We start from the raw sequence: 25205 nt of genomic DNA, 5'->3' as shown, positions 1-25205 counted from the left end.
ACAGACATGTGGATGTATACAACTGCATTTATGTCTATCTCTCTGCCTACATAGTTCTGTGTAATGTGTTTTGGCATGTCTGAATTTTTATTTAGCTGTGACAAATCTTTTTAAGTTTATCAAATTATTTTCATAATCAGTATTAATAAATTAATTAACATTCCCCATAGGTAACTGATAATAGTGTCAAATATGCCACTCAACTATGGAATGGGAGTGAACCAAAACCGTCAATAACAGCGCCCTCAGCAGGTGAATTAGAAACAGCTAGAGTAACATTGGAGAAGGGTAATAATGAACTGCTTAGGTGAGTCCAAATTTATTTACAGATATATCCAAAGAAGATAAAGAAATCATTTTGAATATCATCACTTTTCAAAGAAATGGAAAAATATTAGAAGGCAGAAAAAAAATGAAGTCTACTATATTTAGGCTATTGTTTTTTGTGATGGACATACACACTGTCATGTACATGCAAACATCAGTGTCATAGCTGCTGTACTACTGCACACAATTTATTTCAAAATTATTTATGGATATTTTTGACAGTTTTCAAAACACAATCTGGACCTTACGTGGCAGAAAATACCAAATTTAAGTCAGTGACTTGTGATAGTTACATACTATTGATTTTGTATAATTTCTTTTGTTTTGTTTTCACAGTCATTATCATCACCTTGTCTCTTCACTTGTGGACTCTATCAATTCAGGAAATTTGTAAGTACAGTTTCTTGTCAATTGTAGTTATAGAATCATTGAAAGTATATTTTGCACAAATTATGGTAGTCATTTACAGTTACTATAGTTACAATATTCTATGGGCTAGTCATGAACTCCTCACACTCATCAAAGTGCCAAGAACCAGACTTGAGTCCTAAGCATTCATTTATACTTCCGCAACCCCTTGGAACCAACTACTGGCCGATAGCTACACTGCACTGCCCCAAATATCAACAAGACCTGCCACCTACTTTTTCCAGAAGTGTACTTATGAATTGCTATTTGTAAAATTGCCAGAGAGTATCACTCACTGCAGGATACTATGCACTCTATAAATCGTTCTATCATGTCATTATCATAAATTGTGGCTGATTTCACAACTTGGGTTATATCATTTCTATGCAGACGGTGGAAGTTTTCACAGATTGCCCTTGGTCTGTTGACTTTACTTATACGAAGTGATACACCATTCCCAGCCAAAGCTGTGGAGTTGTTTGTTAGTAGTCTTGTCCATGATTCAATCACAGTTAGAAAGGTAAGAAATTGCATCACATAACTCAAACCACCCAAAGTAGTAGAGTTATATATATTTGTCTGTTATTTTTTTTTTTGAAATATCATTTTAGCATCCAATAACATAGTGCTTAATATGTGGAAGCTAGATTTATTTCTTATTTCAAAAATTTTCAGAATCATTTGTGACTTTGAAGCAGATGTTGATGCCTTCTGTATGAGCATAAATTGTTTTCCAAAAAAAAAAAAAATTTGATATATTTTCCTTGAGTTTACGATTCTTTTCAAACAAGTAGTATAGAGAAGCTTCAATCCTTCTGGTATCTCTCAAAATTTCCGATAAATTCCAATGGAAGTTTGTTTTCTTTAATCTCTCCCCACAGACTGCTATCAATGGTGTTGCAGCCATCTTGAAACAGCAGAAGAGACCCCATAAGTTGGTAGAAGTTGACCCCTACAAACAAGTGAAACTACCAGCTGACTATGACAGCAATGGCATCCAAATGGGGGATAGACTAGACAGCTCATGGCATCATTATGATAGTAATAATCTACTACAAACGGAGGAGCAGTGGAATAGAAGTGTTTTTATTGAAAAAACACACTGGGGTTACTACACATGGCCAAAGTAAGTTTTACATTTACTTTATAAGTTACTACTTGCATGTCATATGTCATAAAGTCCTGTCATCTATGTAGCTCATCAATATTTTTGATGAAGATCATATTAATTACTAGTATATGTAGGGAAAAATATCTTACCCACAGATTAGCTGAAAACAACCATTGTGTTACTTTTATACAGACCTGGAAATGTTAAGAATACTTTTTGTGTACTTTGAATTACTTTGCATCAGATGTCTTCTCACTACAACAATGCGATATCAGTCTAGTTATCTGACAGTTGTTATCAATGAAAGGTAATAGAGTTATTCGTATTGCGAGAAATGACAAATTTCCTTTTTATTTCAGACCAATGTACATGTATGCTGCATTAAGTGAACAGCCAAAACTAGGAAGAAGTCGAGAAGAGTTATCTGAGGTGAGTGTTGTGCTGCTACATGATGGCATCAAAGGAGACAGTTTCACCATCAATCCCTCAATCTAATCAGTTGATCAGTTGGTGAATTTGTTTGCCAAGACAGTGTACTGTCATTAGTATGTTTTGTACGGAATATGTTTTGCCTTTCTGTAAGAATTGTGAATATAGGATGTAAAGAAGTTGAGTCTATGTAAAAGTCCTGCTTGATCGGTTGAGTCTCTGTCAAAGGTCTGGTTTGATTGGTTGAATCTGTGTAAAAGCCCTATTTTGTTGGTTGAGTCGGCATGAAGGGCCAGTGACAGTATTGATTGGTTGAGTCTGTGTCAAAGGCCAAGTGTGATTGGTTGAGTTGGTGTCAAAGGATTATTTTGATTGGTGGAGTCTGTGTCAAAGGCCTGTGTTGATTGGTTGTGTCTGTGTCAAAGTTCTATTTTGATTAGTCAAGTTGGGGTCAAAGGACTGTTTTGATCGGCTGAGTCATGGTCAGAGGAATCTTTTGATTGGTTGTGCCAGCATCAAAGGACTATTTTGAACGAGAGATCAGATTTAGTATCAACAGTGTCCAAATATCTAGTGTGTTCTACATTATAACGTGCAAAATTTCTGATAAGAAATGCTTTTGTCACCTTTGTCTGTACTCTTTGTCCCCACTCTGGGTTGAAAGTAGAGAAAATAGATAAGAACAATTCATTGCATTTCATTGTGTATGTATAATATGTATGATATATGATATGTTTCACCCTTCTTTCTGTATGTTATCTTACTGCAGGTAGAAAGAGTGGTTTATGACTATTTCAGTAGCCAAGATTTTGTAGACAAATTGATAGGCTTCCTCTCACTAGAAGAAAGGAAAGGCAAAGATAAATTTAATTCCAAGAGATTTGTACTTTTCAAGGTGAGTTCTTGTTCCTTGCGATTAACTTGAAATTATAATTATGCAAAAATATGTTAATCTCATTTTGAAATGTCATGTATTTCCTTTCGTCAAAGGATAACAAGGATAGAATGTGCTTTGTGGTTGTGAAGGTGCATGAAATGTACATTAAAAGCCAATGTGACCAATGTGAAATAATGTACAATGTATGGTTAATTGGCTTTGTTTGGATTCTGGTCATGATCTCGCACTTTTGTGAATACTTAACAAGGAACACATGTAGATCACAGTGAGAGTCCATTCACTGCAGAATGTACAAATCAGAGTTATTTTCGTCTTTGTTCAAGAACAAGCTAAATAATAGGCAAAAAAACATCAGAGACTGTTCTAAAAGATCAGCAAATATCACTGATTTAGACTAGAATACATCAAACAACTTCAAAAGATTAAAATAATCAGTAAATGTCTGCCGCCAAAACATGCTTTTCCTAATCACCCTGCACAACAGCAGCTGAGATTAACATACTTTTTTTTTTCAATCTACTGTAAAATGTGGATCAAGTTGTTCTCTGTTCACTTCCAAAAGTCATTACATCGTGGTTTGCATTCAAGGTTTCCGAAATACTCAAATGTCACTTTGCACCAAATTAATTCAGAAAAATTATGTTAGGGAGTCAAACCCTTTCCTGTCATTAACCCAACTGTAAACTTAACACCTAGCTTAAATACAAACCTTTTTTTAAATAATATATTTATTTTGCAGTCAGTCCACTGTTTTGTATTCTTGCCCATACTAAATATTGCATTATAGTATTTAAAAAAAGAAGAATTTTCAGGAATACTAAAACTGTGTTCAAAACTTTGTCTCTTTGGCTTTCATATTTTTAGCTGATTTTTCTTGTCAATGTACGATTGATTGATTTGAATAAAGGCTTGTTTGAAGATCTTGATTTTGTCCAAAAAAACGACCCACAACAGTTACATACACAAAACAGCATCCGATCACACACGCGCCTATTTCTGCAATTTCAAAGTTAAACACATAGAAAATACATTTCACAATATTTAATATTTATACATCTGAAATCTACCCATTCACTAGTATCTCATACAAGTTGTCACTCAATCAGGTTGTTTCACTAAAATCATTTTTTTTTAAAACTGTTCTATTGGTCATGTCATATATCTGTTTTGTTGTTTATGTGTAGCTACTTGTAAGAAATCAATAATACAAGAACATTTCATGTCTTTGTTACAGGGTCTGTTTAGAAACTTTGATGACACCCTCTTGCCACTTTTTAAAGCGCATTTGGAAAGACTAGCAGCGGATAGTCAAGAGAGTAGCCTCAGATGTATGTCTGAAATAGTAGCTGGTTTGATGCGTGCTTGCAAACACTGGTCATTTGAAAAGGTAGGTTGTTAACAATGTGTCTCTGAAATAGTAGCTGGTTTGATGCGTGCTTGCAAACACTGGTCATTTGAAAAGGTAGGTTATTAACGATGTGTCTCTGAAATAGTAGCTGGCTTGATGTGTGGGTGGTTCTAAACATTAGTCATTTGTTTAAAAAAATTAGGCTTCAGCAGTGTTTCTCTGATATAGTTGATTGCTTGATGCTCTGCTCATTACAATTATCTTCTGGTGATGTCATGAAGTACAGTTGGTAGCACTTTTTGTTTGGCTTTATGCATACCTAGCTCAAAATAATTGGAGCAGGTTTTTTCCATAACAAGGTAGAATCCCACAATGTCTTGGCAGCTGTAGTGATGTGACAAAGAATGAGGTATTCAGTATTGATAAGTTTTAAAAAGATATTCCCTACAGTTGTTGTTAGGCTAAGCATAAACCCATCAATGACCACTTATAACCTTTTCACTCGCAATACTAATTCAGAGGCCATAGTTTCTTTGACCTCTGACCTCTTGCCAGTCGTGATAATTTACATTAAACACAAGAGGCTATCGTTTGTATGGCCAAGGGTAGATGAATTGATTGAGTATAATGTCCCAAGTTTGAAAAATTACTGTGGCTTTTGGGAATTTACCTCGGCTGAGAAAAATAAATCAGGATACTCGTAGTTGTCAACTAAAATTGATGGTTGCATTTGTATCAGTGAATCTTGTAATCTTGGCAGGTTTATTTAATTTGATATTGCCTATCTACTCACAGTCCAGCTAGTCATTAACTCTTTGACATGACATTAAATATATACGGACGTTTGTAGGGTCTTTCATAAACTATAGCATCTCTCTACTTCATCTTGCTAGGTTTTTTTTCTTTTTTTGTATTTCTTTCCTCAAAAAAAAACTTTTCTGTTCTTTAGTAGATCAGAAAAAGTGATATGTAAAGAGGGTTTCTACCAAAAGACATGCATAAGATTATTTTGTCAATGTGTAATGAAAATTTTAAATTTTAAACATACATTTTGTGTATTATATATTGTAGGTAGATTGATTTCTAAAAACAAAATCTAACAGACTTGGCAACAGTGTTTCTGTGTTCGAGTTTGAAATTTGTGAAACAATGTATCAGTATATAGATGGGTTGTTTTCCTCATAATTAGTAAAAACATAAATAAGAACACATTTGAAATACCTAGTTTATGTGTAATTGCATGTAGGATTGCTTACATGTGTTTTAACATCACTCAGCTGATTTTTTTTTTTCTGTTCTCAACCAAGACTGAGAAACTATGGCAGTTTCTTACTCCAGTACTGAGGACAGCATTGAGTAAAATGACAGTGGAGACAGTAAATGATTTAGCTACTGCGATAGCAACCAGCTGTGAGAGTCGAGACCCCAGGAAGTTACATTGGTTGTTCGAATTACTAATGGAGAATCAGCTCAGTAGAGATGGAGGGTCCTTTGCAAACTCCAGGTAAGAATTGATTCATAACAAGCTCAGTAGGTACAAAGGATCCTTTGCAAACTCTAGGGAAGAATCAATTAATAACAAGCTCTGTGTCTCAGTAGGGATGTTGGGTTCTTTGCTAAGTCTAGGTAAGTATTGATTCACTCTGTAGTAAGATATCAGGAACAGAAGTATTTTTCCTGTTTATATCTTGGACAGATAAAAAGAGTGGTTGCATGGAAACCCAATCATCAATATTAAAAAATAAAAGAGACTACATTTGCTCTGTAACTACATGTATGTTGTTGAAATAACAGCAGGCATACATTCCCAACAGATTTGGCTTGTATAGAAACACTCACTTGAATTTAAATATTGCTGTTTGTGTATAGTAATTCGTGTATACATGTAGATTGCATGTCATACTACATGTAGAGCAATTTCAGCTTCCACTTCAATGCTGATATTCTAATGAAAGTGTTTTCAGTGAACCTATGTTTAATTCAGACAATAACAAAGAGTCTTTGAAAAAAACTTTTGCTGTAATTTCTGTTCAGCCAGCTATGGTCTGACAAAACTATCGTGCCCATGTTCTGCAGAGGGATAGAACATATGAAATTACAAACTGTGCTGACAATGTTCAAGCATTGAAAATTAGCATGTATAACCATTGCATGTTGTGTTCACTCCATGTTATCTTATGTTGAATGGATCTTCGTGCTGTTTGCTGCATCAACATAGAGTAATTTTACATTAGAAATTATTACAACTCTACCATGTACTAAGATTCTTTGACTAAGTATGAAGCTTGCAAATAAAATTTTTAACTTTAGGTATAATTAAAAAATTGTGTGGTTCCAATTACATTCAATTTTAAAATAGGGTGGATGGGTAGATTTCTATTTTATTTTATCATATTTTTTTCATGTGTGAGTGTCTAGTTCAGGTTTTCCATTGTTTTCCATATGGTCTCTGTGTTTTTTATTTCTTCCTATCAGATGTAGTACAGCCATTACAGATTGAAAGAATAGTTCTATATTGTCTTTTTAAGTTGATGTCAGTTTCTGCACCCACTATTTCTTGCAAGAATTCACAATGATTTTATTATTATTTTTCTCAAATACGTAAAAAAAAGTTTAGGGTCGGCATGAAAAACTAGGTGGGGTTGGGTAACCAAAACCAAACAACTTTTTTTTATTTGGTCTTACCTGTTACTTTTGTCAAGAAAACTCAAATAAAATCAAGGGAAAAAAATCAGGGGTCACCATGCACATTTTTGAAACAGAGGTCAAAAGGATATCAAAATTTAGTCATTTTAGAATCCAATATGGCTGCCGAATACTGTAATGGGAAAATAACAGCTTGTCAATTTCCTTGAAAACAAGACAGTGAACCCTTAATTTCTATTATTATATTAAAAGGATCAGTGACAAACTTTCACATGGTAAAGTTTGGAGACTTTTTAAGAACTTTTGATATTCTGTGAAATTTGTCCCAAAGCAAAATCTTCCTTTGTACAGTCTGAGATAATTGATTTAGATCAAATTTGATATCATCATGTCATACAAAAGCTGATTCACAAAGATCATTAATATTGAACATGTTTGCAGATAATTCAGGTATTAAACTTTGAACACATAGAAACAATACATAAACGTAAATTCACTTTATTTGGAAAACTAAATTAAACATGCCTCAGGAAATAATTGGTAATAATTGGTTTTTGAAAATTTGACGAGAATACGATACCCACAGTATGAAATATAAGAGTCTTTGTCCAAAGGATATTGCATCAGCAATGAAAGTGTTACTTGATGCAGTTTGAAAAACCAATTAAAACAAGCTATTATAACCACTATAAAAATAATTTGAAATTTCATATTTGATGGACTAGATGAGTATTGGGGACGTTATATGAAAAAATTATATCTGTGTGCATGGACCTCCATTTACCAATATATTGAGCAAAGTAAATGAATAAATAAATAAAGATTCATGTAGATAGAGAAATAATTAAAATGAATAAGATATATAGATAAATAAATAAATAAGATAATATAAGATAAGTAAATAAGGAAAATTATTAATTGACAAACCAGGCTAAAAAATTCCAGCCATTGATAGCAATAAGAATTGGAAAGATTATGTAAAGTCAAATCCTCAAATACATGTAGTTAGTATTGAAGCTGCAGCTGGAACAGTTCTTTGGAAACTGCTTTGTTAGATATAATGACATACTACTCATAACACTGTACACCCTGTACAGTGTTGAGTCACCTGTGGGTAAACATATAAATCCATGTGTGTGTGTGTGTGTGTGTGTGTGTGTGTGTGTGTGTGTGTGTGCATGCGTGCTTGTGTGTGTGCGTGCGTGCATGTGTGTGTGTGTGTGTGTGTGTGTGTGTGTGTGTGTGTGTGTGTGTGTGTGTGTGTGTGTGTGTGTGTGTGTGTGTGTACATAGTATGGTGCAATAAGACCAATAGAAAATTGATTTTTGGGCCCACACCCTAAAATCAGCACCCCAATGAATCACAAGTTCAACTTATTACTATAATACTACTTATGAATAAAATCAAGCTGTGATTATTGGTATTTTGACAATTTTTATGGTGAATATATTGATGATTATCTGGTAGACAAAAATAATACAGCTAGCAGCTAGTGCAGGTTTAATATCTAATGTTGTATAATTTGTGGCGTCTAAACTGAAAACTTTTGTTGTATTCTTTGTTCTCCCTAAAATAGCCAATAATCAATATACTGAAGATTATACAGTATATTTGGGATTTCTGTTAACACGTAACTTATATCGTTTGGTAGGTCTTCCATTTCTGTACTAGCCAATGGCTGAATTTGGTGCTGTAGGTTTAGTTGTAATTGTTGTGTGGGCGTAGTTTTAATTAAGAATACTTTAGTGACTATCTATTCCATGCTTCTGTTACACATATATGGACTCAAATTAAAATAAATGAGAAATCAAATACCTTAGGCAAAACTATTATGCATAGAAAACCCTGTATAAACCGTGTGAATATACAGACCTGATAGGTTTCCATGGTAATGTAATACCAGCTTTACCCAATGTATACACTGTAATAAAGTACTGATAAGTTTCCATGGTAACGTACTAATCATGCCCAATTGTGGCACCATGGTAAGGTCACCATAAATGTATCGATGTCATTCACCTCTTGAAGATAGTTAATGTGATGATGTTGTTGTTTTCATCTCCCTTTTTCCATCAAATTGCCCTCAAAAGACAACACTGTTTTCAAATCATACTCCCTAGCTTACTGAATAAGAGTTATCACTCGGAAACAATCTTCTGTGCATAGATATTGGCATTGTTCTGCTTAGAAGATACTGATCAGAACCTACGATCAAGCATGCTTCACACCTTTGGATCAATATTTCTGAATATTCAAAGTTAGTTTTTATTCAGAAAGTGTATTTTTTCAGTGTTCATATTTTATATGAAATTTGAATATTCCAATTTATAAGTGTAATAATTTTTTTCAATTATCATGATTGTTTCTTTAAAGTGGCCATATGGATGGGTAATGGGTATTTATTTTGGATTTTTTAATTTATATAAAACACTTTTATCATGATGTCCTGTTTGAAAAATTAATGTGAAACATCATATGCCAAGTCCTTGTTAGTAACTCAATACATTGCAAGTGATTGATAAATGCCTGAAATGCTTGATAATGTACTGACAATAACAAATGTTTTTGCACATATTTTTTAGCTTTTCGCAATGTGTCGAGTTACACACAGAGACTTGGTTTATACTGTTTCACTTTTATTTTTCAAGTAAAAAGCCATGATGATAAAATTGTTTTATCAATTAAAAAATCTAAAAAAAATATCCAATCCTCATCCACATGGCCACTTTAAGATGATGTGATATTTCTGAATTGGCATTTAATACGTATTCATGATATCTCACTTTGTAAGTTGAATCTTGACATAAACTATATTGATTGTGAAGTAATTAGGTATGTCATCTATTTAAAAAGAAGAATAAAGATTTTAAAACTACCAACATAACTTCTCCAGAACTTGTACATGTTTTCAACTATGACCGTTATTTTCATTAATTTCATTTCATGTGATTAGTTTACTTATAAATATACTATGTGAGTTTTGTTTTGTTTTCTTCTTTGTACCGTTACGCATAAACATATTTTATCATTTTCATACCATAGACTAGACTAGTTCTGCTTGAACTATTTCTAAATGTGTGTATAATTTTCACCAGGTACAATTTTTCTTTTCTTTTCTTCTCAGTTGTGTATCATTTTCCCCCCTTTGTGTCTGGTGAAAATAAATTATATGAAATAAAATAGTATGAAATAAAGTTTTTTTGATAGGTTAGATATTTGGTGGCTGGAAAACTTCTCACAAATTTTTAGTTAGTGTATCTCTTTGTCACGCCATCAGGTACTGACGGCGCGAGAATATGTCGCGCAGACATACATGTATGAATGTACATATGCCAAGATGAAATTATAAGTAGATGTAATTGGTATTAGCTTTTCGTCCATGTTCTAAACAAATTGTTGTATTAAGAGGCAATGTTCATGTTAGTTTTGCAATACTCCACGTCATCCATCACACGTATTTAAGACACGGCAGTAGAGCTTGCATGTCCTCCCTATGCCACCCACTCAATGAGTTGTGTGCCAGTTGACTATCAAACCAAATACTGCATTATCTTGGAAGGAAAGTCAATGAACTAGAAAGTCCCAAGAGACAGATGATGAGCGATACGACATTTAACGGAAGACATTAGTAATTATATGTATAACAAAAGAAGAAGAGTAGTGACGTATCTGATAAATGGACATGTCTTTATACTAGTATGTTGAAGTAATAAAATGTGAATTTGTAATTGAATTCTTCAGAGATGTAAGCTGTCATGTCTTTAGGGGAAAAAGTGATATTAATTAAGTAAAAAGCTTTTTTTTTTGATAAATGGTCAATTTTACTTCATTTTTATTATAACTACTTTTGTCAAGCTAAATAGATCACAGGTCATCTGTCCAGTGTGTGCATGTGTATGTGTGTGTGTGTGTGTGTGTGTGTGTGTGTGTGTGTGTGTGTGTGTGTGTGTGTCTGCATGTATGGTAGTGACATGTATATGTATGTATGTGTGTGTGTATGTATGTATGTGTGTGTGTATGTATGTATGTACATGTATGTATGTATGTATGAATGTATGTATGTATGTATGTATGTATATATGTATGTATGTTTGTATGTATGTATGTATGTATGTATGTATGTATGTATGTATGTATGTATGTATGTATGTATGTATGTATGTATGTATGTATGTGTATGTGTATGAATGTGTTTGTATTCGTGTCTAGATTTGCTCTAGACTAGGTAGTTTGTATAATTATATATTATGTTAATGATATATAATTGAGCTTATAATTGATTTGAATGGTGAGCATTTGACAGAGATGCCCATAATAATAAAATTGTTGTGTTTTGATAACCCTAATATATACATGTGTCTACATGTATTTACAATATATTTTATACTTTGAGTAGTAAATAAGGGTTCCTATGAAATTAATCCAATATAATTATGGGTCAATTTTTACAAATTATGAAAATGCTTGAAATGATTACAATGGTCTTTCCTGAAAACGAGACCGCACAATTTCATTATTGAGTGGATATGTAAAATAGGTCATGTCAGTAAGATGTCTGTGAAATGTTAGTGTCTCATATGGCAGTAAAATAGTATTCATAGATCAATATCATATTACCATCATATACCATGCCCTTATCAAAAGTATAGTATTTTGGCAATACCTATATGGGTATCAGAAGGTGTAGACAATCTCTCCATACAATGCCATGTGCCATGTATTGTGTATGCGCTGAGAAGGGTTTGCATGTGCTACTCGGGGGAATGGTTGTCACCTCAACGTATCCTGGGTTCACCTGTAAAATCCCTCGCTGTTTAATGGCGTTTAGTCTTTGTTGTATAAAATCACTTGTAATCAAAGAGGTCAACATATCTTTTCATCATTTCCTGATGAAAATGTTATTTCAAATGTAATAAAGACAAAACAAGACTAAATGTAACAACATAAGCGACGTCCTCTCGCACAATGTATCTTGGAACCATAAAATCGACTATTGTGACCTAGTACGCAGCAAATGCTAAATTAAAGATGATTAGGCAGGACAGTATTAGTAGTGATTGTCAAAGGAGTAATTAAGGGGGGGGGGGGGGGGGGGGGCAAACAATTATACTTATGGGTGTTCAATGTATTGAACCTTCATTAACAAGAACGTAGATCAAAATAGAGAAATAGTCACCTCCTATGACCTCAAGTAGCAATTGATGGATATTTAAATTGATATTTAAATCAGTGCACTTAGCAATGTCTTCGGGAATACGTATTCCCAAATGAAGTATAGAAATCTCTAGTCACCGACCTTCACACTGTTATATCAATATTAAAAAGATATAAAATTGTTCATCGGGCATGCAGTCACACTGTTTTTGATAGGGTTACTGCTTTGTCACTAAAGACATTATGATATAGAATCAACAAACATTAGTTGTGCTATATTAGTAACATTTGCACCATATCTGATGTTTTTTAATACTTATCATGTGCTGGGTATTGAAAGGTGACCGTTGAACATAATATAATACTTCCATTTCTGACATGCTCTGTCATGCACAAACTGTTTAAATGTTGAAGTATAATGTATTGATATATCAGTCTCAAGTGTTGTCTTTTGCCAAGGAATCTGTCATCTGTCACCTTTCTGTTTCAGCAACTTTCATAGTCTAAATGACTTTTCCAGTGTTCACTCTTAATGGTATTGACTGTTTTTAATATTTGTTAGTCTTAGCAACTATTCAAATGTTTTCTCAGTCTCAGCGACTTTTCCAATTTTTTATAGAATTTATGTACTCAATGGTTTTTTGCAATGTGTTCTTCCAAGCAAAGCCAATTGTTTATAGCAGTACAAGGGGGGATTTTGAGTTAATTTTCTAGTGTTTTCTTTCTCTATAGAATATAGGTACTCATTAGGCCTTAAAAAAATAATTGTTTGGTTCCAGTTACCCGACCCCACCAAGCTTTTCATTGCTGACCCTAAACCTTTTTTTTTACGTATTTGAGAAAAATATAATAAAATCGCAAAAATTGTGAAGTCTCATGAGAAATGGTGGATGCGAAAACTGCCATCAACTTAAAAAGACACTCTAAAACCTAAATTGTTCTTCAAATCTGTGATGGCTTTACATCTGATAGGATGAAATAAACAACACAGAGACCATTTGGAAAACAATGGAATACCTGAACTAGACACTCACACAGAAAAAAATATATAATAAAATACATGTAATATGAAAAATCTACCTACCTCACCTATTCTAAAATTGAGTGTAACCGGAACCACACAATTTTTTTATTAGGCCTTACCTTCTCTTATTTTTCATCCTTTCTATCACAGCTTGTTTGCCCTACAAAAAAGGATATTCAATGACTTTTCATTTTTTACATCCTTTTTATCACAGCTTACTGTTTGCCCTACAAGGAGGATTAGCTCAGCAGGAATGGCGGGTTGATGACCTATTGCACAGATTACTGAGATGTGTAGAACCACATCTTGCCCACAGTTACAAGGACGTCAGAGATAGAATAGGAAGGTATGTAGTATGTTGTAGGAATGCCAGCAAGTATTGAGTAGGGTTGTCAGCAAGCATGTAGTAGTAGGTTGGTCGGCAAGTATGAAGTAGGAATGCCAGCAAATTCATTGTACTAGGGAGGCCAGCAAGTCTGTCGCATGAATGGCGGCAAGTACATTGTAGGGTTGCCAGCAAAAACATAGTAGGGTTGCCAGCAATCTCTCAACAAAGTCAAGTTGTAATTGTCAAATGAATGGTTTTAATACACTGAAATGACGCTGGCGATTATATAAAGGTAATAAAACTTAATGTAACAGATTGCATAAAGATTTATTAAAAACAAATAATTATTGTATTTGAAAATGCTGTTTCCATTGTTAAATAATTTGTTTCACTTCCCTGAAATGACTGTAGGGTGTAGTAAAGAAAAATCAATAAATTCAATGAAGATGGCATGTAGAGGAAGCGTGAAGGCTATTTCATATACTATACTTGACTGTTTGCTTTCTCTTCTATCTCAGAATGTATTACATAAAACTTTCTCAAAGGAAACACAAAATTAGTTCTGGCAGAACAACAAAGAGCTTTAAAGCTTGCGTTAGGTGTTTTTCTCAAAGCTCTGGATGACTTAAATCCTGGCAGTCACACCTGGTGCAAACATTACATATAATAAATATGGATAGTGAATGATTTTACTTAATGTGTAGTGTGCTGTCTAGCCTGATGAATGATTACCAGTTGTTGTTTCTACATACGAAAGAAGTGGAAGTAGGAAGTGCTTACATAAACAGACCAAGGACTTGATCTTTTAGACTAAGTACTGCCTTAATCAGTATATTCCACAAAGAATAAGTTTGACAGACTGAAATTTTCGTACCAAAATACAAAGCCACATATAACAGTGTATTTTCTCTGTCAAATTAATTTTAATTATTTCTTAATATTGTTTTAATAGCACACTGGTAAATATATTCCTGTATGACTTCCCTGTGAAGAACTGTGCCCCTACAAAATGTCCACAAAGGAAGCCATTTATAGAAAAGATAATACCTCAGTTAGCAGTCTTGAAGGATATTGATATTGTACAGTTTGAACCAGAAAATGATGAAAGACAAAGAGCTGTCAAACTTTGTAAAACTGGTTAGTATATTATACATGTCATGTCATGTCATGTCATACTGTCAAACTTAATGTGTACCTGTGTCTTACATCTGCTACAAAAACTAATCTTTCTCTGTTAGCCCCCCCCCACCCCCAAAAAAAAAAAAATTGTTTCTGGTCAGCATGCACATCACTTAAATACAAGTGTGTTGAGAATTAAAAAAGAAAAAGAATTTGCGTTGTTGCACCACTTTAGACAACATGTGCTGACTAGAAACAGGTGTTTTTTTGGCCTTATGTGCACTTTCTGTACATTTTTTTTTCAAAATTCTCTGTGTAAAGTTTGATGTTTCTGATGAGAATCAGTTCAAAATAGAAAATAAACACCTTGACAATGGACTATGGTCTTTGATACATTGGTAGTAAGTGCATTTTTGGGAGTTGATATTTGTTTTTATATCTTCATTCAGGACTACATCATTTCACATCAGTTGATACTTATTGGTGCGTACTTCGGTAGTTGAGTATTGATATGTGATTAATACCTTTATTTACAGTAATGAAATGGGTAACAGGAAGTTTAGCCAGGATGTTTTATGCTGTGCCTCCAGAATTGTTCCAGTTACTCCCAGTGGTAGGTTTCTATCTTGCTCATTATTTCAGCAAAGTTGTATGTCTGTGTTTGTGTCTGTGTCTGTGTGTCTGTGTGTCTGTGTGTCTGTGTTTGTGTCTGTGTCTGTGTCTGTGCTAGATAGATAGATTTCAAGCTTTTCTCTGTCAAAAAATTCTGTGTACATTATAGTATGTTTCAATTACTCCAGTGATAGGTGCCCATCATACAAACGATATCACCTATTTTGTCTTGATTAGAATTCAGGTTGTATGTCTGTCTACAAAGTGCCTCTCACCTTATTATAACTATTATTTAGATTTAAAATTTCACTGCCTTGACAATTAGTACTAATCAGTTTTGATTTCTATCATGTGAAGGTACATTTTGTTCTATATGATCTAGCTAGCAATGTTGACAGCTTGATGGGTTTTTTAGGATCATAGACTACTATCAACTATCAATTTGATGTAAGAAGTGTAGATATTCAATGTACATTTGCTGCATTTTTATTAACTTGAATAGTTTGCACCAATGGAAAGTTGTGAAACAGATGATGAGTTAAGGCAAGATGGTCAGGTAACATTAGCCTGTATGGCCCAAGCATTACTACAGCCAGAAGTTATACCTGTGGCTTTGGACAGTATGAAACAGGTAAGTTATTATTATACAGAATTGCGTCTTTTTGTGAAGTGTTTGTGCACAGACAGAAAGAGATTGAGAGAAGAGAGCATCAGACAGACAGACAAGTAAATAGATGGAGAGACAGTATAAGTGACAAACAGACAGAAACAGGCTTAGAGAAGAGAAAGAAAGAGAGAGAGAGGCAGACAGATGGACAGACAGACAACATAAGGAGATGGTGAAACAAACAGTGAATGACGACCGAGAAAGATTAATTTGGAGAAGAGAGAGAGAGACAGACAGACAAATAAATAAATAAAGAGATGAGAGACAGGCAGAATGAGAGACAGACTGAGAAAAGAGAGTGACAGACTGACGGAGAAACAACAAAGAATGACAGAGACTGAGAAGAAAAAAAGGGGGATAAGCCATTTCAACGACAGCTAAGATTTGTTATTTGCTTGTAATGGGTTTCCTAATTTAATGAGTGAATGCTGCTATAAAAAGATTTCTAAAGCTTTCAAGTATTTTACGACTGGGTGTCTCAGTGTCTTTTCTAGTTAACCCAAAATGACCTAGAAAGTGCAGCCATGAAGGTTTAAAAATAGTGTGGCAGAGCCGCCAGAGTGGTTAAATTAACAAATAAAGAAATACCAAAAAAAATGTCACTGGTCTCATAACTGTCCTCCATTCAGCCTTACAGTAAATGTATCTGCTACACCCGCTTTAGGGAAAACATGATGGCACTGTACAGTAGTTGACATACATATATAGCCATGAGTGATAGGACTTGTTTTCTATTCCAATAGAGCAAAGACAATTTATGTTAACCTGAAATCATTCAATCAGCATCAGCTGACATATAAATGATTTAAAGTACCCATTAAATTCATCCCCTTTCCAGTCAATACAAGTCTGTACCATTAATTCACAGTGGTGCCACAGCTATTTAGACTCATTTAGTGAAATGACGCCATCTAAGTAAACAGACGAGTTTAATGTAATTAGTAAGGAGATGTACCTATATTGTCTGTTTTTCATTTGTCTGTATTAGTACCTCACAGGAATCAAAGATATTTTCATGTATTTTTAATAAAACTTCATATTGAAAATCTGTATTCCACAATACAAGTGTAATAAGAAATCCTTTCCGTGCTAGCAATAGAATACAACACATTGAAGATGTAATTACATATTCAATTAAGAAATGAAATGACAATGTTTGTTGCAGCCATCTCAAATATTTGCTACATTTTTAATTCAATACCTCCTCTAGGCTATTATTATTATTGTAATAGGAAAAGCCGGATACACAGACCACTTTAAAAAGTACGATTTTTTTTTCTTTCATTTTCTCTTTTCAGATTGCATCAGGGAGTTCATGGCACGCAAGAGTCAGTGTATTAACCTATCTTCAAGTTATGGCATTTTGCAACTTTTTTATTATCACTGCTGAGGAATACCGAAATGAAATGCGTGATCTTGTCTTGCGGTTATTGACAGATGATCAATTTGAGGTAATTAGTCTTGTGCCACTAAACACTCTAAACTTGCCTTCCAGACATTTTTGATTACATAAAAGGATTTGTGTTTTCATAACTAATAAATATATTGTACATTAAGGTTATTAAATATGAAATAACAGATTATGATTACGCTAATGCATTTAAATATGAAACATTTACAAATAAAAATTTCACTTTTTTTCTTTCATAAATGAAAGCTTCCAGACTGTCTTTTGTATTTTAGATTTTAGATTCATGTAGATGTAACTGTACAATAGCATATATTTGTTCAAAGTTTAATGTCTGATTTTGTGAAGTGTTTCTTACTGGATCTTGTCTGACCCCCTAGGCTGTATCACTCATAAATGAATGGTAGACATGACGATGATTGTTTTAGCAACCATGGCAACATTGTTAGTTTCACACATTTATTCTGTCAATACCAAGCAAAGTACTAGGTACACTACACAGATGTAGTTAGATTTGCATGTCGTACTGTTTACCTGTACATTGCAAATTGACATGTTGATTTCACCAGTACATAATTTACATTGCAAATTGACATGTTGATTTCACCAGTACATAATTTACATTACAAATTGATATGTTGATTCACCAGTACATAATTGCAAATTGACATGTTGATTTCACCAGTACATAATTTACATTACAAATTGACATGTTGATTTCACCAGTTCAGAAATGTACATTACAAATTGACATATTGCTTTCACCAGTACATAATTGCAAATTGACATGTTGATTTCACCAGTACATAATTTACATTGCAAATTGACATGTTGATTTCACCAGTACAGAAATGTACATTACAAATTGACATGTTGATTCACCAGTACAGAAATGTACATTACAAATTGACATGTTGATTCACCAGTACATAATTTACATTGCAAATTGACATGTTGATTCACCAGTACATTACAAATTGACATGTTGATTTCACCAGTACAGAAATGTACATTGCAAATTGACATGTTGATTTCACCAGTACATAATTTACATTACAAAATGACATGTTGATTTCACCAGTACATAATTGCAAATTGACATGTTGATTTCACCACTACAGAAATGTACATTGCAAATTGACATGTTGATTTCACCAGTACATAATTTACATTACAAATTGACATGTTGATTCACCAGTACATAATTTACATTACAAATTGACATGTTGATTTCACCAGTACATAATTTACATTACAAATTGACATGTTGATTTCACCAGTACATAATTTACATTACAAATTGACATGTTGATTTCACCAGTACAGAAATGTACATTGCAAATTGACATGTTGATTTCACCAGTTCAGAAATGTACATTGCAAATTGACATGTTGATTTCACCAGTACATAATTTACATTACAAATTAACATGTTGATTCACCAGTACATAATTTACATTGCAAATTGACATGTTGATTCACCAGTACATAATTGCAAATTGACATGTTGATTTCACCAGTACAGAAATGTACATTACAAATTGACATGTTGATTTCACCAGTTCAGAAATGTACATTGCAAATTGACATGTTGCTTTCACCAGTACATAATTGCAAATTGACATGTTGATTTCACCAGTACAGAAATGTACATTACAAATTGACATGTTGATTTCACCAGTACAGAAATGTACATTGCAAATTGACATATTGCTTTCAATATTACAAAGCCAGCTGATTTATCTGATTTAATAGAATGTAGACCACAATGTGGACTTGAGTAAGTAAACCAAATGACATAGACACATTGATCAGATAATCACTATTAAAATATGAGAATGTCTTAAATGAAGAAAAGATTTATGTTAATCAACAGACCTTGAGTGATGCCAGGGTTTGTGGTTTAATCATATCATTAGCATTTTGACAAACTAACAGCTAATCTAAACTCCAGGCATGTGAAAAGACTTCAAATAATTACTCTCTTAAAAATTAGATTTTTTTTTTAAATATCTAAAAGAAGAGATATAGATTGCTGATTAAATATTGATGAAGGCTGACATTAACGTATTTGTATACTTATGATGAGTGTACTGCAGCATCGATTTCGAGTAAACTGTAGTATTATTTTACAGTAATTGGAGATAAAAATCTTGACATTTTACAATAAATTGAATAAGGAACAAAGACTACTGTAGGCAGTAGATGGAAAAATCTGACTTCACATCACAATCAGAGCAAATAGGAAATCTATTTATTTTTTATTAAATTTAAACCCAACTTTTCATGTTATCAGGATTTTTTCAGTGATAGGTGTCAAAATAGAAATGATTTGATAGTAATAATAGTATTTATTTGTCCAAATAAATTCAGAAATTTGTGGAATTGATCAGCATGGAGCTGTGCACTGGTGCCCTGGTATTGTTTAAGCAGAGGAAACTGGGGGGTACTTGGGGGGGGGGGGGGAAACAATGCTTTGTTCAGCAGGGTCAAACTGATTTAATTATAATCATAACATGTTATTTACATAAAATGCTATGTTCAAATATAGACAGCATGAAAAATTGCAATACACAGCTTGATAAAAATAAGTTTTGTGTAAAATGAGCTAATGAATGAAATGATATTATCATGAAAGAAATAACATGGTTGACCTTGCACTGAGACTCGTTGACTTGTACTGAACATGCTGTATGAAACATTTTAAAAAAATACAATTCACAGAAGGATTGTTTGAATACATTGAAAGGCATGGATTTGGTTTTGGTTTACATCTCAGAAAATGAGGAACAGTTGAAATACATTTTAGCTGAAGTCAAATTCTGTTATTTGACTTTTAATAGAAGATAGCGAATTTCTTAGAATTATCACTTTTTACACCTTTTCAGAGATGTCATTGTAGTGTGTAAATGTATATTAGAAAGAATTACTTGTAAATATTTAGAGAAATCTCCAGGCTATATTATGTGATCTATTTATCATACACAATATCTTATAACATAGGCTGGTACTATTTCATTGTATTTCCTGTATCCTATGACCAGACCTACCAAATGATTCTTAACTTTCAAACCCCCCCCCCCCCCCCCCCCCATCCCCACCCGCTAGGATAATGCACTGTGTACAAAACCGAAAAAAATCACAACATCGCTGATAGTAAAGTTAGTGACTGTGCAAATGCACATCTTCGAGAAACTAATATCTCTGAACTTTGGGACCTCTATCTAATACATCAAATGTTTTCTTTCTTTCATTTCTATTAAAGTCATCCAGACTGTTAAAAGAGTAATTATGAATAGAAAGCATCACCAAGATGTACATACTCATTTTTGACCCATAATTGTCAGGTGTTAAAATGAGAAAGATATAAATAAACACGACTGCTCTTGTAAGAATTTATTTTATTGTAACATCATCAGGCCAAATAAAAAAAGTTGCTTGGTTCTGGTTACCCTACCCCACCTAGTTTTTCATGCCGACCCTAAACTTTTTTTTACGTATTTGAGAAAGATAATAATAAAATTGTGAAAATTGTGAAGTCTCGCAAGAAATAGTGGGTGCAGAAACTGATATCAACTTAAAAAGACAATATAAAACTATTCTTCCAATCTGTAATGACTGTACATCTGATAGGAAGAAATAAACAACACAGAGACACTCACACATGAAAAAAAATATACAATAAAATAAAATAAAAAATCTACCTACCCCACCTATTTCAAAATTGAATGTAATCGGAACCAGACAGTTTTTTTTTTACGCCTCATCATCATCTATCTGGCATAATACCAACAATTTCTTGTCATTTGTTGTAATACAGGTCCGAGAAATGGCAGGAACAACCCTCAGTGGATTTCTTCACTGCGGAATCTTAAAGATGGATGCTGATCTTCAAACTCGCTTTGAGCAGCTGTGTAAAACCAAACTGAACAAGAAAGGCAAGCCAGTGGTAGCTCATGATATGGAAGGTAAGTGATATATATATCTTTCAACTACTTATCTGTAGATTAAGAGGTAATGTGTATAAATTGCAGTATTGGATCATTCTCACCATTGCCAGGCATTTTTGCAAAAGATATCATACCTGTTTGATGGTTTGATAAATATGGATTCATATATCGTACATCAATAATATATAAAATTTATCATATTTATATTGAAATAAATTTTGACAAGATATTTTGTAGTAGCACTTTTTCAAGAATAGAATGAAAACAAAGCTATTAAATTGTGAGAGGAGAGGTGTGCTAGTATCTTAAAGCGAAAATTATCAATTCCGGGTATGGTCATTGTCTCGACACTTCCAACATGTGACAGGCCAACATTTTCATGAATACAGTCCCCAAACGAAACTCTTTCAAAAATACAGTGACAGATTTCTTTCCTATGTATTCATAATACGGTACTCCAATATTAGGCCTAAATAATAATTGTTTGGTTCCGGTTACCCGACCCTCACCTAGTTTTTCACTGCCGACCCTAAACTTCTTTTTTACGTATTCGATAAAAAAATAATAAAATCGCAAAAATTGTGAAGTCTCACGAGAAATAGTGGAAGTGGAAACTGACATCAACTTATTAAAAAAGATAATATAAAACTGTTCTTCCAAGCTGTAATGGCTGTACATCTGATAGGAAGAACTAAATAACACATAGACCATTCAGAAAACAATGGAAAACCTGAACTAAACACTCGCACATGAAAAAAAATGTAATAAAAAAAAATTAAAAAATCTACCTACCCCCACCTATTCTAAAATTGAGTGTAACCGGAACACCACACAATTTTTTTATTGCACCTTAGCAAATAACAATTCTGTAATATTGTCTAAAGCAAGAGTTTCATAGACATTCTTATGAGCATTTTACACGGTCAAACTCATTTGGCATAATGAATGTCATCTTCATCTAACCCCAATTTATATGCAGATTAGGTCTTTGTGTATTGTTGCTTATTCCCTGATTCATCAGTGGTATACCATTATAGGATAATGTCATTAAAATAAATTAGCTATTTTAAAAATCGACCTAGATAAAAAAAGAAGAAGATGTTTTCTTCCTAACACTTTAGAGACAAAAGTGATAGCGATATACTGTCAGAGATCCATTATTACAAGATTTTTATACCTTGGTGGATCAAATCTACAACTATAATATTGTTTGATAAATTTTGACAAGACATTTTGCAGTAACACGTCTTAACCCATTCAGTACTGAAAACTTTGCCGCCAAAATTATTTGAACAAAATTCTTGTTTTTATGTAAGATATATGGCATATATCAGCTTCATTTTAGACTGGAATTAAAGAAATGTTACTTTGGAATGTAATGAAGTAATATTATTATAGCTATGAAAATGTTCATATAAATTGAGTCCCAAAATTATTTAAAACTTGTCTCCAGTCATGAAAGGGTTAAAGAGAGTAGATGCCAAAACAAAGTCATTAAATTGCGTAAATAGATGTGCTATTATGTGATATCGCGTTGATTGACTAATGATACACCATAGCATATTGTGATTAATTAGTCTCTAAAGATCAACCTAGATCAAAGAAAACGACAAAAACTATATTTACTAATAGGTGTAATAGTTATGATTTGTTATAAAAATGTATCCATTGGTAACTAATGACTCAGTTCTCTCTTTTGTTGGCTGTTAATAAAAACAGGATGATTTATGTCAAGTAGTCATAAAAATGGTTCCTGACACCCTCATGACAGTTTCTTATCATCATAAAATTTATGGAGAAGTGGTGTGAGATTTGATATGAATGGATGGCTAATACTAGCTAAGGGATGTAGTGTTGTATTAAAAATAAAAACATCAAACTACAAACACATGCAGAAGAGGTGATGTGTCATTTTAGAGTAGTGTTGTTTACTATAATAGTGTAATGTAGTGTAGTGTAGTGTAGTTTAGTGCAGTGCAGTGTAGTTTAGTGTAGTGTAGTGCAGTGCAGTGCAGTTCAGTGTTCAGTGTGGTACAGTGCAGTGCAGTGCAGTGTTCAGTGTAGTACAGGGACTGAGAGTAGTGTAATATAGTGTAGTGCAGTGTAGCATAGTGTAGTGCAATGTAGCTTTAAGCAGAAAGACCTGTTCCATATAAAAGGCATAGCAAACCTGTCCCGTCTTTTATATCAGGTATCTTCTATATATTCATGACAAGTATTGAGTCCAAAAGCTGTTTTAGGGGGAAAAAACACAGAGATAAAGCCACAGCCACTATGTATAAATTGTACCAATTTGTCATTACAAACTGTAGTATAATTAATTGATATTTATATAATAATAGTAATAATGTTGGTTTTTATATAGCGCTTTGAAATTCGCACATCATGACTCCACAGTAGACATAGTAGACAAGATACTGAGCAGATTAGGGAAGTTTTACATAAGAGAGATTTATATTTCATTATACCATACACAAGCCACGTTGAACAAAATATATGGAATATATATTCTGGTCATTGTACATCACAACAACACATATCTATGTCACTGTGTTCGAAGTACGAGTCAAAACATTCAAAATTGCCAGTAGGTCTACAAAAAAATGTTGGTTTCAGTTACCCTACCTAGTTTTTCACTGCCGACCATAAACTTTTTTATATATATTCGAGAAAAAATGATAAAACTGCCAAAATTGTGTGAAGTCTCACCAGAAATAGTGGATGCGGAAATTGACAACTTAAAAAGACAATATAAAACTGTTCTTCCAATCTGTAATGGCGGTACATCTGATGAGAAGAAACCAATGACACATAGACCATATGGAAAACAATGGAAAACATAACTACCTGAACTAGACACTCACATGTCATATGAAAAAAAAAAAAAATTAAATAAAATTAAAAAAAAATCTACCAACCCCATCTATTCTAAAATTAAGTGTAATCAGAATCACACATTTTTTTTTATTAGGCCTTACTTTCCCTGATTTTTCTTTGATATTACTGGCGCTGGTATAATTATGTTATTCTCCAATATTTTTCTTCATTTACCCGGAAAATACTCGTGACCTAAGGGTTGTCACTACTCGTCTCTACGCAACTCGTAGTGACAAAGGCCCCTTAGGTCACTCATATTTCCCTTGGCTGAATGAATGAAGCAAAAATATTGGGGAATAATAACATCTAATTACGTTTTAGTGACTTGTCACAAAGACAGCGTGTCTTGTCAAGTACATATTGAGCTAGTTAGTACATCAGTCTTTGAAAAAAAAATGTGTGTTATCTCAGAACATGTAATGAAAGAAGAACCTAAATACAGTTGCAACTATAAGGTAGTCCCTTGTTTGGCAGAACATTTTGTGTGTGAATTCTGGAACCTGTAATAAAATAATACTGATATTAAAACAATATATGTGTATTTCTGAAGTTATCAGACTGGTTTAGTTGTACTAATCCATGCTACTGTAAATACATAATATATTTTAAGTTGTTGGTCAATGACATTTTTATGTAACATGTTGGGTCATTGATATTTGAACATTATGCATTATTAGGCATATGTAGGTTCATCTATAAAGGTCATTGGGTACTTCATCTGAGGATAGCATATTAACATTAGTGTCGAGTTTCTCTACATTTTTATTTTATATCTCCTGAAAACTGTTCTGGGATTTTTTCAGATTAATAGTCTGTACCGTTCTTGAGTTCATGTATGAGTGCTCATTTCCCTGTGTAGTAGTTATTTTGCCTATTAAGGTCACCCTCCATTCCTTCTT

The 25205-nt window shown here is 33.2% G+C and overlaps 1 protein-coding gene across 1 annotated transcript in view; it reads left to right on the top strand.

Annotated features, from left to right (window-relative positions):
- Positions 1-25205, top strand: part of LOC144453248 (proteasome activator complex subunit 4-like) — a 55050-nt gene that overhangs the window by 18626 nt on the left and 11219 nt on the right. The window contains exons 25-38 of the mRNA XM_078144519.1: positions 171-307; positions 664-717; positions 1126-1255; positions 1617-1861; positions 2206-2275; positions 3045-3170; positions 4408-4560; positions 5829-6025; positions 13560-13691; positions 14626-14810; positions 15329-15405; positions 15907-16035; positions 17370-17522; positions 21300-21447. Coding sequence (XP_078000645.1) covers positions 171-307; positions 664-717; positions 1126-1255; positions 1617-1861; positions 2206-2275; positions 3045-3170; positions 4408-4560; positions 5829-6025; positions 13560-13691; positions 14626-14810; positions 15329-15405; positions 15907-16035; positions 17370-17522; positions 21300-21447 — 1936 coding nt within the window. The remainder of the gene's footprint in view (positions 1-170; positions 308-663; positions 718-1125; positions 1256-1616; positions 1862-2205; positions 2276-3044; positions 3171-4407; positions 4561-5828; positions 6026-13559; positions 13692-14625; positions 14811-15328; positions 15406-15906; positions 16036-17369; positions 17523-21299; positions 21448-25205) is intronic.

Source organism: Glandiceps talaboti (assembly GCF_964340395.1).
Source record: "Glandiceps talaboti chromosome 2 unlocalized genomic scaffold, keGlaTala1.1 keGlaTala1_2_unloc_1, whole genome shotgun sequence".
Taxonomy (NCBI): domain Eukaryota; kingdom Metazoa; phylum Hemichordata; class Enteropneusta; family Spengelidae; genus Glandiceps; species Glandiceps talaboti.
Note: the sequence above shows the minus strand (reverse complement) of the source record. Positions and strands in the feature narration are given on the sequence as shown.